This window comes from Eutrigla gurnardus, assembly GCF_963514095.1.
Source record: "Eutrigla gurnardus genome assembly, chromosome: 1".
NCBI lineage: Eukaryota > Metazoa > Chordata > Actinopteri > Perciformes > Triglidae > Eutrigla > Eutrigla gurnardus.
In genome coordinates this window covers 24,679,314-24,698,297 of record NC_139915.1, presented here as the reverse complement: position 1 = coordinate 24,698,297, position 18,984 = coordinate 24,679,314, and the positions used below count along the sequence as shown (strand labels likewise).

The 18,984-nt window shown below is 41.5% G+C and overlaps 2 protein-coding genes across 6 annotated transcripts in view; one reads left to right on the top strand and one right to left on the bottom strand.

Annotated features, from left to right (window-relative positions):
* shf (Src homology 2 domain containing F) overlaps positions 1–18,984 on the top strand; it is a 94,771-nt gene that overhangs the window by 12,251 nt on the left and 63,536 nt on the right. For all 5 annotated transcript variants that reach the window (XM_084036995.1, XM_084036994.1, XM_084036993.1 and 2 more), the window contains exon 2: positions 2,884–3,016. In XM_084036995.1, the coding sequence (XP_083893121.1) occupies positions 2,884–3,016 (133 nt within the window). The remainder of the gene's footprint in view (positions 1–2,883; positions 3,017–18,984) is intronic.
* LOC311031861 (neuroplastin-like) overlaps positions 1–18,984 on the bottom strand; it is a 220,274-nt gene that overhangs the window by 186,126 nt on the left and 15,164 nt on the right. The window lies entirely within an intron of this gene.

The following is an 18,984-nucleotide window of genomic DNA, read 5'->3' as shown; positions in this document are numbered from 1 at the left end:
ACATACATATGTAAAAATGTCAATCCTTTTTTAAGATGATACTTTCTAATCACATATTGTCTCGAAATGTTTCAAAACAGAATATTTTTAAGTTACAATGGAGAAAAAGCTTATTCCAAAAACCGACTCAGCATCTGCAAAGGTCATTTTAAAAGAGCAGAACAAGTAAGAGCCACTTGTAACTGATTCCTTTTTTGCAGTCTGAGCACCTTCGGGCCTATTAGATGTTGATTTAGCCTGATTTTTATTGTTTGGATGGCAAAAAATGCACATACATTAGAGTTCAAGTGAAGTGTTTTACCTTGTCTGCTCTCTAGTACAATGCTACTTTAGACATTACCAAACCCACATTCCCATGCCATAGATATTAACAACGTGTGGATGACAAATATTTAGCATATTAAACCCAAACTAAAAGCGTAGTGTTTGAGTCTTGAATCCAAGTTTTTATTTTGATTGCATTTAATCCCAACACTTCCCTCTGCCTGATGCTATCAGAAGCTTTCATCACATACCCTGCCCTTTTATTTGTTCTTCATTATGTCAACAGGAAAGGCAAAAGATGATGTCATGTGTTTGGAGCGGCCTCCACACATTACTCAATAAGTGATTGCCATTATTTCCTGAGACATGCCCAAACATCCTTTGGCTCATGAAGGTGCATGATGTGGTTCGGCGGTAGAAGTCTAAGGTGTGAGCTCTGCTAAAAAACCTAACCTACTAAACCTTGCTGTGGGCACATAACTTACCGCTGTCATCTAAAGCAGCTGGAGAGAATGTGAGATGCAGCATTATCACATTTGTGGGCTATGGTCTACCTCCAGCTACTACACGCCAGTATGTGGAACACAGTCAAACGGGCACAGGCCTTCAACCCTCCATTTAGGTGAATCATATGTTTTTGTTAGTGAGCATCACTTATTCTTAGGTTTGGGCTGTTTGACTGTATCTGAGATCGGTGTTTGGCACACACTATACTGATTGATGAGTTTCTATGCAACAAGGTGGTAATGATGGTAATGATGACACTGTGGCTGTAATGTGTAATATGCACAGACTTCTGGGGTCTCTGGGGCCACAAAGATGTTGATTATACGGCTGAATTTCTATCAGACGTGTGAGTGAATTATGTATATTTCTGTGGCGCAAAAACAAACCAGGACATTGTTTGTATTGGATTTTCCCCCCTGCTTGTATTCACAGAAGCAAAAACCCATAATTATGCTGTGGCAGAAAAAAAGTCCTAGTTATTTTCCACAAAAAAGATGGAGACGGAATATTGAAGGAGGTGGATTTAACACAGTAGCTGCTATGAAAGACATCTGTGGTACTTACTTCCCTTGCTATTATTGCTAATCCATGTATAGTGGTGATGATCTGCAGGAATATACCTGCCAGCATTTCTCTGTCACTAAGCGGCTTACATATTATACCTGGGGAACCTTCTAGCATTTTACACTGGGAAACTTTTCAATAGTCCTTTCAAAAAAAATAAATAAATGTGCGCTAAATGACAATTGACCTCCATCAATACTGTAAAAAAGAGAAATCCCTTGGTGCTTCTCTCTGTGTGTGTGTGTGTGTGTGTGTGTGTGTGTGTGTGTGTGTGTGTGTGTGTGTGTGTGTGTGTGTGTGTGTGTGTGTGTGTGTGTGTGTGTGTGTGTGTGTGTGTGTGTGTGTGTGTGTGTGTGTGTGTGTGTGTGTGTGTGTGTGTGTGTGTGTGTGTGTGTGTGTGTGTGTGTGTGTGTGTGTGTGTGTGTGTGTGTGTGTGTGTGTGTAGGGCACTCTCTCACGGGTGGCCTGCATGTGGGATGTGCTCCCTCTGTGGCAAAGATAGACAGAGGTTGTTCTCGGGGAAAGCTGGCCAGGGAGCCACAGCACAGCGGGCACGAGGCTTGGTCTGCCCCGCCTGGCCCCGTCCACCAGATGAGTGATGAGCCAAATCCCTTCCTCTTACACATGACTCATAGGGTGTAGTGCCAGTCATGTACGTGTTTACATGATCGCTTAGGTGTATGCCCACGTGTTTCCTTATTTGTTGGAATTCTTTGACTAAAATGTTTCCAAATAACAGAACATGTGGTGGCAGCCCTTCTCCTCTGAGCAGTGATTGGCAGCACAAGACTGTCAGTATAGTCTCAAAGACGGAAAAAGTCAGTTTTCTAACAGTAAGGCCAACCCTCCGCAGTCACACCCCCTCTCTCATTATCCAATGTCCAAGACGACGGATGGCTCAGATGGGACCACGGTTCCTTTTCAAAGGGTAGCTATTTACGTTTTAAGCTGTGTCCTGGTACATGAAGCAAACATTTCAAAGAAACAAACATCCCCCCAAGGCACTATAGATGCGGACGGTTGCTCCGCTCCCTAAAGGTTTGAGCTGTATTTCTGGGTCTCAGGACATCCACCTAATTGCCATCTACTGCACAAAATGCCCAGCAAAAGAGCAAGACTGCAATTAGCCGTGGCTCACTGCCAGCTCGGCATAAATCTGCCAAATTGTTTCTCTTCAGAAAGTTGAGCAGTTCGTGGTCTCCTTTCCTCTACTTTTGAAATGTAGGCCTGTCACTGGACTATCGTATAATTAGGCAGACCAGCAGTAGCAGAGAGCGTGCTGTAAGGCTAAAAGCTGAGGCATTGTGGTGGTGTGCTGAGGCATACAGAGGTGGGGTGTTATTTATGTATGTGTTTTTCCCTTCTCTCTCTCCCGGCCTACCTCGGCAAGTCCACTTGGTCCTGACCTGAGCCACAGCAGTATCTGTCATGCAACTGTCCCGTCACCTACCCATGTTGTATTGTTCAACAGAGCAGCAAAATGACTATTCCACATTTTTTCCCTCCCTCCATCTCACCTTTCCTTCATTTTTTTCTTTTCTTCTGCAGCTCATAATCCTTGAAGACTATGCGGACCCTTTCGATGCTGAGCAGGCTGGTGGCACTCAGACCAGTACGGAAAAAGTGACGACCGAAAATGATGGCTACATGGAGCCATATGAGGCCCAGAAGATGATGGCAGGTAGATCAGTTTTCATATCTCTCTTTCATGTCACTCAGCTACCTCTGTAATGGATTTGTCTCTTTTTCATGATTTCATGTTGACTGTCCAAGTGGGGCATTAATTAGTATGCAGTGTGATGTGGCCTGTTTCCATGCAGGGAAATAACGCAGAGCCCCAGATGGCCTAATCCCGCTTTACATGACAGGTGCAGCAGAGCAGAAATGAGCTGTGTCATGACAGATATCTCAACTTTTTGAAAAGTAGCCCCCCACAAATCACAAAAAACAGAAAAAAAAGAAGAAAAAAACCTCAGAGGTCCAATGATGAGAGGTGTTTTAAAAAGAAAAATCCTGCTGAACTCTGTGCATGTGGAGACACACAACCACTTGCTGGGATTTCCGGGAAGGGACAACAATAGCTATGTGCTCACATAAGAATTCAGTTGGACCGCATTCTCCACACAGCTTTGACACAGCGCACATTCATTCTGTGGCAAAGTGAGCACAGCAATGACAAAGAAAAAAGTGTGCCGAAAGAGAGGAGAAATTATAAAAAATGTGGCAAAAACAAAAACATGCGGCAGCTGTTTTCATCTACTCAACAAACTTTAGAACCAAAGAAAGGACTGTAAAATATATATAAACCACGCCTCACATGGAAGTTCCATGTAAACATGATATCAGTACTTATACCTTGATAAACCTCGCACCCTCACATGAAACTCTTATAAACGCACATAAACAACAGTTGCTTCCGTTGCTCCCACAAAGGCAGGACATGAATGTCTCTATCCCTCCTCAGCAATTTTCTTTTTAACGGGCCTCCAGACAATCTCTTGTTTTCATCTGTCTTAATGTTTTGACCTCTGGCCCAGTCAATGTCTCAGCTGAGTACAAAAAACTCGAGATTTATCGCCTCTCTCAGGTGAAGGAAGCCGTAAAAAAAAAGAAAAAAATCTGAGGAAGGCTTTTGTGGTATCACTTGAATCTTGAACTGATGCCAGGTTTTTCTGTGCTTTTTAAATTCAACTTGACACAGTTCTGCTGTTTGACTGTATTGACAAACTAAACTACGCTGGCAGCAATTGTCTGTCATGAGTTTTTTGTTTGTTTGTTTGTTTCTGGTTGTTCCTGTCTTTGAACCCTGAAGTGGTGTTGTTTCAGGCTCCCCGCTTTTATCCATCATATCTATTGATTCCATGTTTTGTTTTTTTGTCTGCTGTTTTGACTGAGCTGGCGGGGTGTTGTTTTAAATAGAGCTGGCTTAACTAAAGCTGTTGCTGGATTTCTTTGGCTCCACTGTCATCCTTTTAATATTCATAATGATCCATGGATTTAGTCCATGAATGGGTGTTTTCACAGGCACTAAATAAAACATGAATTATTTGTATTGGGTGTATTTAACAATATTTGATGCATTCACCTGCAACCAGAGCAATCATATGAAATGTCCACAGAATCATTCTATCAAATATGTAGCTCATATTGATGACAGTGGGTTAGAATGTAATATTTATCATGCTCATAGCACCCATAAATCTACAAGTATAATCATGGGTAACTGCACCAAAAACCCAAATGTTTTATGGTACTGGTTCATTATTGGTAGCATACTTTATATAGTGCTGATTTTCTTTCAGCATTTATGTATCCAGGCCAGAAACACTGAGCATGAATGCTCTTTTTCCAGCAACACCTTCCTCCAAATTCACAGTAACATGCATTCACACTTGGATGCTGCCCAACTCGGCCTCACTGGTGCAGTTGAGGGTTAAGTGCCTTGCCCAAGGATACCTCAATTATTTACTTTTTTTGTGGGGGGGGGGTCAGGTGCTGCTCTTTCCCATTTTCTCACTGTGCAAGGGTGGAAGTCTGCACCAATAGAGTTAGTATACTGACCGAAGATATAGAGTAATTGCTGCATCCTTCATCGTGACAGCATATTGGTCAGGCAGAACTGCACACTCAGAATTTAGTTGGCTAAAAGGAAAGGGAGGGAGAGAGAAAGAGGAATCGTTGCATGGGTTGCTGCACTGAAGTAAAGTAAGGACCAAACCGCTCATGTGAAGCAAGAGTCTTGCATCTCGCTCTCTGTCTCGTTCTGTCACCGTTTCTTTCATCTCTTCCACTCCCCAGGCAACGGCGGTGTTTTTGTACTCAATGACAACCTGCACTGTTCGCAATACCTGAGTTGTCTGTTGGCCGTACGTAGCCGTAGCTTTTCACAGCCTCCCTTGTCTTGTCTTGTCTGCTCGGTATTTGGTTTCACAGATGGGTGCAGATGGACAAAACTCCAAACCAGCAAAAACGTTTCTATTTATGGTTGTCAGAGCACGTTTTTAATTTACCACAAGCCAAATTCACATCATCAATGAAATGATTAGTCTACCTCCTAATAAAATGGGGTTTAGCTGTCTCAACTTGTAAAATCCAAAGGTGTTGTAACAGATGGTGTTTCCAATTAATTGGTAGAAGTAGGCTGAAAATAAATCAGACTGCCTGACGTTTAAAGTTTGTCTTCACAGACAACCTTTAAGTTTAGAGTTTCAGCACAAGATTTACTTTGAGCTGCTGTCGGGTGGAATCTCACTGAACAGACACACTGCTGTGCCACTGCAAGGTTTTTTCAAATTGTAGTTCCAGATCAATCTCAGTAATTGAATAACACACTTTTACCAATATGTATAATGTCTTCCTTAAGAGGTCTTGATATACATTTTGTATAGTAACTTGGGAAATCCCTGTTCCATGTTTTCTGAAACACACAGACGATTTGGATGTTGCATGTCATTACCTCTGGGAACACCACAGATTAGTATCTTTAGTGCTGAGTAATCACTTATGGCTTTCCACTGCACTTAGCAGAGATTAGGGGATGATTGAACAGTAGGTCCTCTGTAAGGCAGTAGTGTGATTAAGGTGTTCTGTGAATGATTTCATGGATCGCAAAGTCTCCATAAGACTCTCATTTAGATATTGTTATTATCCAGAGAATATTGTGGGAGCTTTGTTGCTAAAGTTTAATTTAGGAAGTTGCAGTGATGGAGTGTATGTGGTTAAGAGCCTCCATATTTACATGATATTGCAGTTATAGGTTCCTAGAATGCAAAGCTTCTTCTTTCAAACCTAAAGGTTAATTGGCTCCATTTGTACAATGATGCAGCAATAGGCGCAGATATTTTCTGTCCAATCTTGTGAATAGCAAGTATGAGGTCAGTCTGTAAACTCTTTTGCATTTTGCATTTCATGAGCCATTGCATACTCATGAGTTACAACCCGATTGATTATTATGCTTTACCATGTAACCCCTGCAAGCAATGTGATCTGCAAGCCACAGGGAAGCTGTTTATTTTCTATAGAGTGCAAAAATCTTGTCACACAAGAACATTTGCTGGCTATAAAAGGCAAATCTGATGTGTCTGTGTGTCCTATTTTTTTCTTCACTTATGTGATTCCATTCACTGAAGTGTGAAATATGTAAGAAGGTCCTTACAGTCTTTCAAGGCTACTTATCTCCATAACTATATTGTCCACAAGAGAGGATATTAATGTCAAGGCACACTGCGTTGCTGAAGTACACCTGCTTTGAGTTCCAAGTAGTGCAATTGCTCCATTATTCTTTCATTCCCACAACTTCAGTCTGAAAGCCTACAGACCAAAATGAGATTGCTGCATAGATGCAACAAGCCTGAGGCCCCGCCCACATTGGTTTAGAACAAAGTGAGCCATTAATCGCCTTGCTTTAGTATTAAAGGTCACATGTTTTTTAAAGAAGTGTACAGTTAAATGTTGTTGAAACCGTATGTATTATTTTGAAGATACAATTTGAATTCCTTGATTACGCAACATTAACACCTTAAACACACAAACACATACGCTAGACCACATAGTGGGAGGTGTGGCATTTAAGGCCTGAGGCGGAAAAGTGCCACAGCCGTTTACATAACAGAGTGCGCACTGCTGTGTGTCTGTTTGTCGGCACATACTCCATCGTGCGTGTGTTTGTGTGTGTGTATACACTCCATGTTTCTCTCTCTCTCTCTCTCTCTCTCTTTCTTCCAAGAGCCATCCTTAGTAAGTTTGAGCCGACTGATTTATGGGCCTGCTGGAGGGGCATGTCACTACTTCCTTAACCTGAAAAGCCAGCCCCGCCCTCGCGTAATCTGCTCCACACTGCCGGTCGGGGCTCCACCTGCAGTTATGTGAAGACATGTGCACAGAACACACTCTGTCTTTACAGCATTTCCTGCGTGTGTCGCGTCAGAGCGCCTCGAATGTTTGTCATGTTTACACGCGTCAGCTACTGCATGTGCTATCTTTGTGTCCGAGGAAGCCTGTTGAACGTGTCAGTGATAGCCTGGGAGAGGAATTTTTTTTCCCCCTTATTGTCAGCTGGTCTTCTTGTTGAGTTATTGTATTAAAGGTGTGTAGTTTGTATGTGGGCGTATGTATTTTGAATGTGTCACGGCAAATTTCACAATCATAATTTTCTTTGTGTATCTCGTCGTCTCAGAACATAGAAATACACACAGATATGTTCACACACACACACACACACGCACACACACCTCACCTCCTCAGCTGTCAGCATGGCCATTCCCCGCATACCTCAACACGAGCAGCAGCACCTCATCACTGTCGGAATAAAAGCTAGTATCAACTTATGTGATGTTACTTTATCTCCTCCACTTATTCCCTCATACATTGTTGTAGCTGTTCAGACAAGTAGAAGGGGCGAGGACTGCGGGGCAGTCTGCGTCAAGGTATTTCTCAATGAGCGCGCTCTCGTCGTCATCCACTCCCTAGGCAGGCAGACGGCCATGTGAGAGTTTTCCCACAGTGCAGAAGAGGGCAAACAGGTTGCATGATTGACCTCCATCAAACAAACACACTCCAGTCCAGTCCACTTGCCAGTCCTCAAGTCGTAGCCACGCCACCACAGGTAAAGTGTGTGTTGAGGTGTGTGTGTGTGAATGTGTGTGGGGGTATCAGACAGAAATAACCCCTCTGGTGTGGAATACTTTACGCCACCGGTGAATTTATTACAGTGTCAAAGTTGTAACCTCAATTTGTCCTCATCCCATCTTTCAGGTCTTGCTCAGTCATTTAGCAGTGGGGGAAATCTTGAAACAGGACAAGATACCTGGGGGGAACCTTGATGTGGACTCACTGTAGATGTGTTGGGTGTTTGCTATTTCTCTCTTTCTCTCTGTCTGAGAAATGTGCTGGGAAATGTCTCCAGGCGCTGGCACCCTTTTGCGGCGCACTCCCAGTGATGTGGATCTACTGCCAAGAAGATGAGTCATTAGCAATAGAGTTGATTATTTCAATTACTCAAGATAGTGTGGTGCTTAGTCCCCTGTTGGCTCCAAAGTATTAATGCCAGGAACATTATCAGTTTGGCAATGTCCAGAACGGGTAAGAGAACATGTTTGGAGGTGGGGTGAGGATGACGAAGGGAAAGAGAATGGGTGAGTTGTAACACAAGACCAAAAGAAAGTGAAAAATAGAGACTGCCTTAGAATATAACAGAAAACAAAGAGAGTGACTGTAAAGAGTCAGAGACAGTGGGAACAAATTAATGTTACAGCACCTGTGGGTTAGTTTATGGGGACAAGTCAAGAGAAAAGAATGGAGACCACTCACTCACTCACTCACTCACTCACTCACTCACTCACTCACTCACTCACTCACTCACTCACTCACTCACTCACTCACTCACTCACTCACTCACTCACAGTGAAAACTCACCCCAGGCGATGACAGGTACATGTGGCAGCACATGTCTTGTCCTCTGCTATTATTGCCCAGAACTGTGTCTTGAGGAATATCCAGAGCATGCACCGACAGTGGCACTTCTCAGAGGTGCTTTACTTTTTTTAGCTATTCCATAAGTCCGTATCATTAGAACCACATTTGGTTGTGTGTGTTGATAGTATAGCAAACAATGATTCTGCAGTTATATTCTCATCTCTGTTTTTGTTTGTTTTCCATCAGATCTGCCTCGGTGCATTTGAAGGATTGCTTGAGAATTACTTCAGCAACACATTTATGCTTTCCTTCAGATTATTATTGGCAGCTACAAACAAGCATGGCTAGTAGCTGAATACTGGACGAGGAAATGAATGATTAACAATCTCCTCCTTCCTCTCGCCACTCACAACATACCTTTTGAGGGTATTTGGTCTATGCAATCAACTTGCTGCTGCTCTTTTTACCAGTTAAAATTATATAAAAAAAATCTAATCTTTACTATCCCACTTTTCTTTGTCGTCATTAACTATCTACAGACAAGGTTAGGAACTTCATGAAATTTATGTGGTTTCTTCCATAATGTAAATATATATGATAGGACATTGCTGATAATTCAGGAAAGCCCATTATATAATTGATATTGTAGTTAAAACATGTCCATAACATTTTCCTTTTCACATCTCAGAATAATCACGTACATGAGAAAATCAATAAAAAGCAGTGACATGTTATATAACACATATTTATTATGCATTTGCACAAGATGTGGGACAAGCTGCCACGTAGGAGACAGCGTGTTTAGCAGGAAGCGTGTTTGAAGGTCATCAAGTGCACTGACGAACATAGCATTTGAATGACTGAGTTCACAGCCTTCTCCAAACTAACAAACTTGTCCAGACGTTCAAAACTTGAAATTGCATCTCAAAATAAAACCATAAAACTGTTCATTTAACTGTAATTGTAATAATTTATTAGCTTGAAGACAAATTGCAGGCATAATAGCCCCACGGTAGGATGTACTGTATATTTACCTTATGTGCTTTGTCATGATGTTTGTTTACTCAGTTTAGTGATGAGTCATGACAGACAGGGCACTATATCATCAATATATAAATAATTGATCATAGTCAATTGTAAATTGTGGCCGTAAAGGTGCAACAATGAGTTCTCTAAATGATGGCCTATGATTGGTGTGTTTCTGATGTTCGCTTTTAAAAGTAAGGATATGAACGGTATCTTAGCCTCCTTTTTAGGTACAAAAACATGTCCCAAAGTTCACAACTATAGTTACATGGGTAAAATAATCTTATTTTCAAGAGTTTCTCTTCATTATTCACTTATTTATTTAGTCCACCCCATTCCCTGACTAGTCATTACGTCTGCACACTATTCAGTGGTTGCCAGATTTTGTCAGACTGTGCTACCCACTTGTCACATCTACAGGATCCCATGAGAAATGACTGACAGTTATTACACACTGATCTGACAGTGAAGTAGTGGAGTGATGCAAAAACCCGTGCTCCACAGTGCCAGAGCTATAGTGTCAGGTGTTTTGTTTAGTTTTTTTGCTTGGTGCTATTGTTGGAGTCATATTTTTTTAATGTTTAAAAATGGTATTGTCAACAAAACGCACTGTGTAATCAGAGCAGAGCTGGAGAACAGGAAAGCAATGAGATCCCCTTGGAGTGAACTGTGACAAAAAATGTTCACATTCAGAGAAAAACTTAGTTCATCTCTGAGGATAGAGTGTATCTATAAATGTATGAGGAAAAAAAATAACTTTGTAAGATTGTAAAGTAATACATACACAGAAAAAAAATAGTCCAAAGCCATTGTAATTGAAAATAATGCTTTTTGTTGTTAAGGAACCACAACACTTCACTTTACAACGTTGAATCAACCTCATAACAACACAGATTGCACGGTGAACACTGCAGTAACGTGCAAAATATATTATATTGTAGTGGACATCAATCCATGCATTCTCATCCGCTTATCCGGGCCCAGGTTGCGGATGCAGCTGCACGATATTCCAGACATCCCTCCCGCCACCAAACTCTAAGGACATAATTCACTATAATCTGTGGTTCAACACAAGCAGGCATATTGTGTGCCTTTTCTATGTTCTTTTTTCACTTCACCCTGACAGTGAGAGTTGGGCATGGCCCATTAAAAGCATCGTTGTGTAACTATAGTAACGCAGTGTGTTTGGGGTGAAGTCTTCTCAACAGTTGGTATTTAGTGCTCACTGTGCTGACATAAAGGACTTTCCTGAAACATACAATGTCAGTAATTATGTCTGTTCATAGAAGAACACAGGACATGAAAGAAAATGTGTATGTATCTTTCAGGCCCACTCAGAGGCCATCCCTACCATAATAACATTGTTAGGAGCAACGCAATTCAAACGGCTGGGGTTACCATGGTTTTACACTCCAGTCTTTCTTCGTTTTTTGTTTGTTTTTCCTCATAAATGCATGACATTATAATCTTGCACATTTGTGTTTTATAGGGTTTTATATTGTAATTTGGACACTTTAAGGATGTGTTGCGCACGTGAGCATTCTCTCTGGCCAATCAGTGGTGTTTGAACCTCCACCTTCCAATATTGGCTGGGCTCATAAAAAAGTACCAAGCACCAGGTACTATCAATAACTTTTGCTAATGGAAAACCCCAAAAAAGTTTAGCCAAGTAGAGTCATGCCGTGCCATGCAGTGGAAATTCAGCGTAACACTCACTTTGTAAACGAGCACGGTTTTCCTGTTTTTCTTTGCTTTAAACTAGTGACTCAGCAGCACATCTCACCTCATTAACTTTTTCGTGTGGGAGGAACTGAAAACCAGTCAAGATCTTTCAAAGAACCATATGTAGACTTTGTGTAATTGCTCTACTACTGTGTGTAGCTCCGCTATCCACTTCAGAGAAAAGAGGTGTGATTTTTATTTGATGCTCACCTGCCAGAACAAGAATAATAGGTTTGCGTGTTTTCATGATTTTGACACTGACATACAGTGCAAAGGGTTGTGGCTGTGTGTGTTTGCTTGTCTGTCCTACTGGATAATGGCCAGCCACCTCTGTGGCTTGAAGGGTCATTTGGTGAAGCTGAAGAGCGGAAAGGTTTACGAGTTGGGAGGAGAGGGGAAGAGCAGGAAGACTGACGACTTATCGATGAAATGAGAAATCTCCCTCCCCCTCTTTTAGTGATGAATGCTGCCCAGCACTGGAGCCCGGACTGCTCACATACAGCTTCGGTGCTCAACAGCTGTCGGTATATCTGACATTTCCACTAGATATTGTCACATGTGGTTTTGATTGGAGCACATAAAATTACATTGACAGCTAGGCTTGTAATGAATCTAAATTTGTCTTAACTGACACAATTTGGTTTGCAACCAAAACAGATTGTTGTTTGTAGAAAGCTGCAATACATTTGTTTTCCTCCCTGTTTTACCTACATTTTATCCACAATGGATAATCTATTTTTTCTTCTTCCAATTGCAAAACACTTTTTCATAACATTTTTGTCCACAGTTTGGTAACCTTTGCAAGCATCTTGACAATCCCTGCCCCGGTTTGGGTTTAAAATGTTTCCAAGAAACTAGGTGAGTGCACAAAGATACACACACACACATGGACACATAAAAAACACAAAAGAAGAAGCATGACTGGCTGGGAAGTGGTGTCTGGCAAGAGCATTTCTGCTGGCCTCTGATATCCCGCTATGCCAGGCTGTGCCAAGCCAAGGATGGATAGCATGGCAGACCCACTATCCATCCGTTACAGCTGAATGGGTTGGGGGGGGGGGGGGGGGGGGGGATCTCTGGTGCAGGTTGAAGGTGCTGAAGTCATTCATTTTTAAGGTAAGATTAATGACACCATTAATCCATGTCTGGGCCACTGCATTGGACGACAGGGCAAAATTCATACCCGCTGTTGGCTACTCGGAGCCTGCGGCACACACACACGCATGATGTCTGCTAATATGCACACAGATGCACAGATGGAGGCATATACAGCTGTTGTGCACACAGACACACTTCGGGGTCATTTGATATGACAAGTATTTGGCCTAAAGCAGTGCTAGAACTTAAGATTGTAGCTTGTATCTTTGTTGCAGATGGAGGTTATTGGTCCGATTTTACTGGCTGGTGAGAGAGAGAGGCTGCGTGAAAGAGATAGGATGACAGACTTGGTGAATTAGTAATAGACAGGGACATGGCTGGCACCAATCTGATTGCAGGCCTGTATTTTTTATTTTTTTTTGCAGTGGCTACAGTTGTGCAAGCTGGAGAGGAAATCTGGCCTGTTGACACTCTGGTGTGACTGAGAGCTTTTAGGTGTGAGTGTGTGCGAGTGGGCGGCTAGCGCTCAGCAGCTGTTGAAGGACATGACAGGAACAGATGGGCAAAAAAAAAAAAAAAAAAACTCACAGGGACCCAAATGCACAATCCACTGAAACCAGTTGAAAACATATGAGTGTGCTTGTTTGTGTGGTACTGTAAGTCACAAACATGCTTCAATAAATTATTTTTTTTCTGCAATGTTATAATGATTCAATGGAAAGATATTAATCTATTCACTTCTTAACGATTTCAAATTAAAAGCAAAAAACTTGTATTCATTGGACCCTTCTGAGTTATTGCTGTACAAACGATCTAATCATATTAAGTCCAGTCTCAGAACCAGATTCCTCTTCTGTAACTGTACGTTTTTGGACATTTGCCGTCTAAGTGCATTGGGATCAATACCTCTGGATTCTCCTCGACCTTGTCTTGTTTGACGAGACTTAATCATAACCCAGGACTGATACCCTCTCTCTTGCTTGTTGTGTGTGTGTGAGTGAGTTTGTGGAAGAGGTTTAAGTGCACTTTAGTATCTTGCATAAAGCAAATCTGTAGGTCAGTAATCGGATGCTTTCCCGACCTCAGATCTTATTTTGGAGACATGTCTTACTTATTTTAACTTGCAGTAATAGAAGACCTTTCTGTCTTCATGGTATGTATATATATATATATATATATATATATATATATATATATATATATATATATATATGTATATATTTTACTTGAAGAGGCTGTAAGCTTCTCTATATGATTTTGAAAAGCTAATTAGACACCTGTTATACATCTGTAAAGACACTGATTGGAAAACAGAAAGGGAACATCTGGAAAATTGGTAAATGATGCAGTATATTTCCTTAATATTGTAGACTTATTTTGTTATAGATGTTAAGTGGTAACACATTAAAAATGCTAGGTAATATGTAATTGTATATTATCTTGTTTGCAGGCAAACTATGTCTCAATGACAATGTTTTCCACGATGCACAGTCGATATGTAGCTGAAACTTCAGCCGGTGGGTGAATGGAAACGGGTAATGTCTGTGTCTGTGAGTGGACTGAGGAGAGCAGCCTGTACTGCTGCAGTGTGAGAGGTAATATTAGAGGTGGAAGCTTGTGTTGACAACATGAGTTGGAGGAGGAGGGTTTGAGGAGCTAGCACCCAGTGATGAAGCCGTCATCTTAAACCAGCACTGTGTCTCACAGAGCTTGTCCGTATTTTTTTCTCACCATCTCTTGCACATACCCTCTTACATTTTTCTGTCTATCGTTGTGTGTCTGTGCTGTCTCACCCTTTCTTTTTCTTTGTCTTTATCAAATCGTTATTTGCCTTTTTTCATCTCTAATCTGCCCCCTTCCTCTTGTCTCCATCCATTATATGTATATAATCTTCTTTTTTCTCTCTCTGCCTGCATCTGTCTTTCTCCCACTGGGTTTCTGGTCTTCTCTATCAGTCTAGCCAGGAGGCAATAGTCTGGGACATTCCTGTTTTCTCTGTGATAGACGATGGACTAAGCTCTTTTATAGGAGCCTTGTTGTCTTGTAAAATAACCCTGGGGTCTTTTTTCTCTCTCTAGAAACCAATTTATTGGTGACATTTATTCAGGAATGACCTTCTCTGGGTTTGTCTTCCACACACAGCGTTATCTCTGTTTGCAGGGTAATCCAACTATTATTGTAGCTTGATTTAAACATTTACCCTTTACTTTTTGTATGTATGTATACATTTCTGTGCTACAATGAACACACGTGTACCATATCAATTAACGCTGTCACAACCAACTGTAATTTTCACTCCAGTTCATCTGCTTGCTCACAATCATTCCTTATTCACAGTTATAAAGGTACGCCATGCTTAAACTTGAGGGGACTAATTAATTAAAATAGTGGAGTAGCACCATAAAGGCACAGGGGAGATTATAACCTTATCAGAGCGTGTCAAGTGTGTGTTCCAAGATTCGAGATCCAATTAGCCAGATGGATGGTTACAGCATAACACTCTCTCCTGTGCATGCATTCTCTTCCAAGTGGCGTATATGAGGGCTGAACCAGTCTGGATGTGTTTGGATGTTTTCGCTGCCAAAATATTACTACTCTGTCTACTACTCTTTCAAATTAACAACTTTGCAGCAGGCATTTAAAGAGAATAGAAAGTAGTTTGCAAATTACGTATTATAAGTCTAACATTTTGCAATTTAGAGAGGCCTTGAGTCTTTGGCAATAAACTTTGATGAATATAAAGTGGATAGTCTTCACTCAGGCAATCTGTGACCTTTTCCCCTCATTACTTATTCCATCAAGAGGATAAATGGAAAGGCTGATATTTTCCCTTGCAGGAAAAAAATACAGATGTGTTAACGTGGCTACCTCTGTGGCTACCCCTCGTTCTCTCTGTCTATAACCCTTCTGTCTTTGTTTGCACCACATCTTATCAAACACACAGTACGATCGCCGGTGCAATGAGGTGAAGTGCCGGGTCCGCCTCGGGGCCCCGGCTGGTGGATTTGGGTTGTAATAGGTTGGTGCAGCCTGTTAATTTCATACGACGTGTGGCTGAGGAGCCTCATTAGGGACAGCAGCTCACAAGGCATACTAGGCTTTCCATCACTACCAGGATACACTGGCAAGAGCCAAATGGAATGGAGACTGGGGTAGAGGAAGGAAATGGAGGAGAAAGACTGATAATTTGGAGAGTGGTTGAAAATGAAGGAGAGAGGACTATAGCTCTGTCAGCATCAGAGCAGCATGGGTCAGTGGAGAAGGGAATGAGGACAGTGAAGAAGAGAGCACAAGGAAACTATCAACAGTAGACCAGGAAGAGGCATACAACTTTTTTTTTAATAACATTTTTTTTTTTTTTTCAGAATAGTTTTCCCAATATATATGATCGGCATAAATCTGTTGATGTGAATGTCAAGTCTGTCATTCATCCACTGTTTTTATTTTCAAATGCATCACCGGTACAGAGAGTGAGCGTGGGAGATTATGAATATGTGACAGTGGAAGAAACTGCACAGAAATGCTATCAGCAGTCGACCAGAATGAATAAGAAGACAGAGGTGGAGAAACAAATAAGCGGACAGAGGGAGCAAAGAAGCAGAGAATGAGATAGTTCAGTGAGAGAGAGATTAATTTCCATTTGAGCTTTGCATTTTCTCGCCTGCAGTTTTCGCCGGTATGGTCTCACTCTCTGTACCACCGAGGGAGATGAGATGCCGCCATGGACAGAGTGAATTATTAATGTAAAGATCTCGTTCTCCACTGAATCCAATAAGTCGCCTATGATTCGGCTGTCAGAAAGATCGGTGGCCTGGATAAGGGAAACGCTTAGATCACGTGGCGCCGTGACTTCTCCTCCCCTGGTAATCGACTTGTGCACAGTATTGACTTTCTGGTCATGGTGATTAAGGCCAGACCAGAGCCCAGAGTCTGGCTTCTCGGGCTGGGTCACTGGACCTCACAGCAAGCTTATCCTGGGTGACCTTTGTCCAGAGAACAGAGCAGTGTTTAACCCCCTAGCTCAGTGATCTTGAAAAATACTGATCGTTGTATTGATGTGGAACACTGGATGCTGAGAGCTATTTGAAGGGCTGGTGTTTTTTCTGCCTCTCTGTTAGCTCACTTTGCCTCTTTTGCTCTTTTTCTCTGCTTTCCCTCACACTTTCTGTCTGTATGAGTCCAAGCTTCAAAAATAATTGGCTGATTTTGAGAGAAAAAAAAAAACGAATCTCGTAGTTTGTGTAGTTTGATGTATTGCTGCCCACAAACTTTCCCCCACTTGATTGATTTCCTTCTGACAAGTTATAAGAGCCATAAGTCATACTTTTATTCCCATCCACAGCCAGTGTTCATTCAGCTGTGGAGGGATGGTTTTATTCCTAAGTGGCTATACAGCAAGCCAGCTAGGTTATTTTTCATTTAACTTTGCTTTCTGTCCAATTACCTGTTCTGCCTTCATGTTTGAGGCACAATTTGCATTTTGAAGTAGCACATGTGGCTTACTTTTAAGTGTTGGACGAGTACTAATAAAGAAGAGATGTGATAAAGGCTGATGGAAACAGCTTTTTTTTTTAAAGCCCGATAGATGGATAGATATCCTTTATTGCCCACAAAGGAAATGCATTATTCTCAGGTCAGTATCATTCGAACATTAATACCAGCTTAGGCGTAAAAATGAAAAAGCAATGACATGCCTTCATCTACCAGAGACACCAATTCTTTATTACACCTGACCGAATGATGCAATCTTGTCACTCCTCTTGATGTGTTATTAAATAGCACTTGTTGATAGAAATTCACTGATTATTTGGCGACCTTTTGAGAGATTTGCGTAATACACGTTGCACATTTGAATGGAGCCATACCCTCTCTTTTTGTAAACATCTGTCTCTGCGTTCTTCCTTTTTCTATCCATCCTTCTACTGTCAGACCCTGTGTATCAGTGATGGGTCAGGAAGGACATGGTGGATGGTCTGAACTTAATGCACGGAACAAGATGGTGAGAGACAGAAAAAATATATGGGGAACAGAAAGTCGGGGAGTGAAAGGGAAAGAGAGACTTGTGGTTTTCATTGGAGTCTGAAGGTACCGAAGAGAAACCCAGCAGTAAGGTGCCCTCTGTTCATATGGGACTTCAGGGGATCACCACAGGGGATAAAGCACAGCCTGCCTGACCTGAGCCTGGAGCCTCTGTGGTGGACAGTTAGGCTTTTTGATTGAACTGCTTCATGCTGTTTGAATGCAGGACCATTATTGATTTTTACAGGGAAAGGACAACCAACAAGGATACATCGGTTCCACAAATACAGTTGTTTTTTGTAACCTGATATGTCACAATAGGATTTGCCAGGTCACATTTATGTACTGTTTATATTTGTGTACATCTCAAATGTCCTTAGTTGGACTTGTTGTGACCTGTGAGTTCAGTAGCTGTTTAATTCATACCACTTTTGGACTTCTCACCTATATTGGCTTAAAAGTTAAACATACATTTTTATTCTTGATCTTGGAAATAGTAGTTTGAACTCAAGTTGCACTTACTCACTTTCTTGACTAATTATTCTGAGAAACTGCAAACTGCTTCAGTGCTTCTGCATGAAATTCCCAAAGAAAAATAGGACTAAGAAAATGAACTGAGACGACAACTTTAGTGACTTCAAATGGCAGAAAAGCTGTTGAATTTGATTATTCTTACACATCCAGAAGCTCTGATCCAAGCCATCAGTTAACTTCATAAAGTGGCAGTTCACTACAATCATACAATCCAGTGTCAAGATCATTTATGTTTAACCCCAGATTATTAATGGGTCTCACACAAACATAAGACACAACAGCCAAACTGCCTTCCAGTGTGAGTTTGTGTAATTTGTGGTTTGGATGTAAATTACATCAGTCTGACATTCGACAAGCATGTGTCCTTGTTTAACCAGCAAGACATGTCATCTGTGGTCTGACTCATCTTCTGAAGAAACATGGCACCCAGACACTTTACTGTAGGCTAGCCGCTGAGCAAGCAAGGCTGAACACACACGCACACACACACACACGCTCACACACACACAAACACAAACACACACACACTCAATCCCAACATGTCTTTTAATCTTGTTGCCGTCAGTTGCTGTGAATTTCTCACATACACTAATTGCTGACTAATCAGATCAACAAACACAAAAGCTCTGAGTCACTAAAATAATTGCATTTTTATGTTCTCGGAAACGCTAATACCTTCCATAATCTGGCAAACTGGACTACTTTTAGAACATGTGAATGTTGGCTGTCATTCTGACAGCGTGTGAGTTCAGTGTTCAAGGCCGTATCTGACCATGTAGCATCTTATTGTCTGAAAATAGCTTGATGATGTTCTAAAGTGAGGAACTGAATATTAAC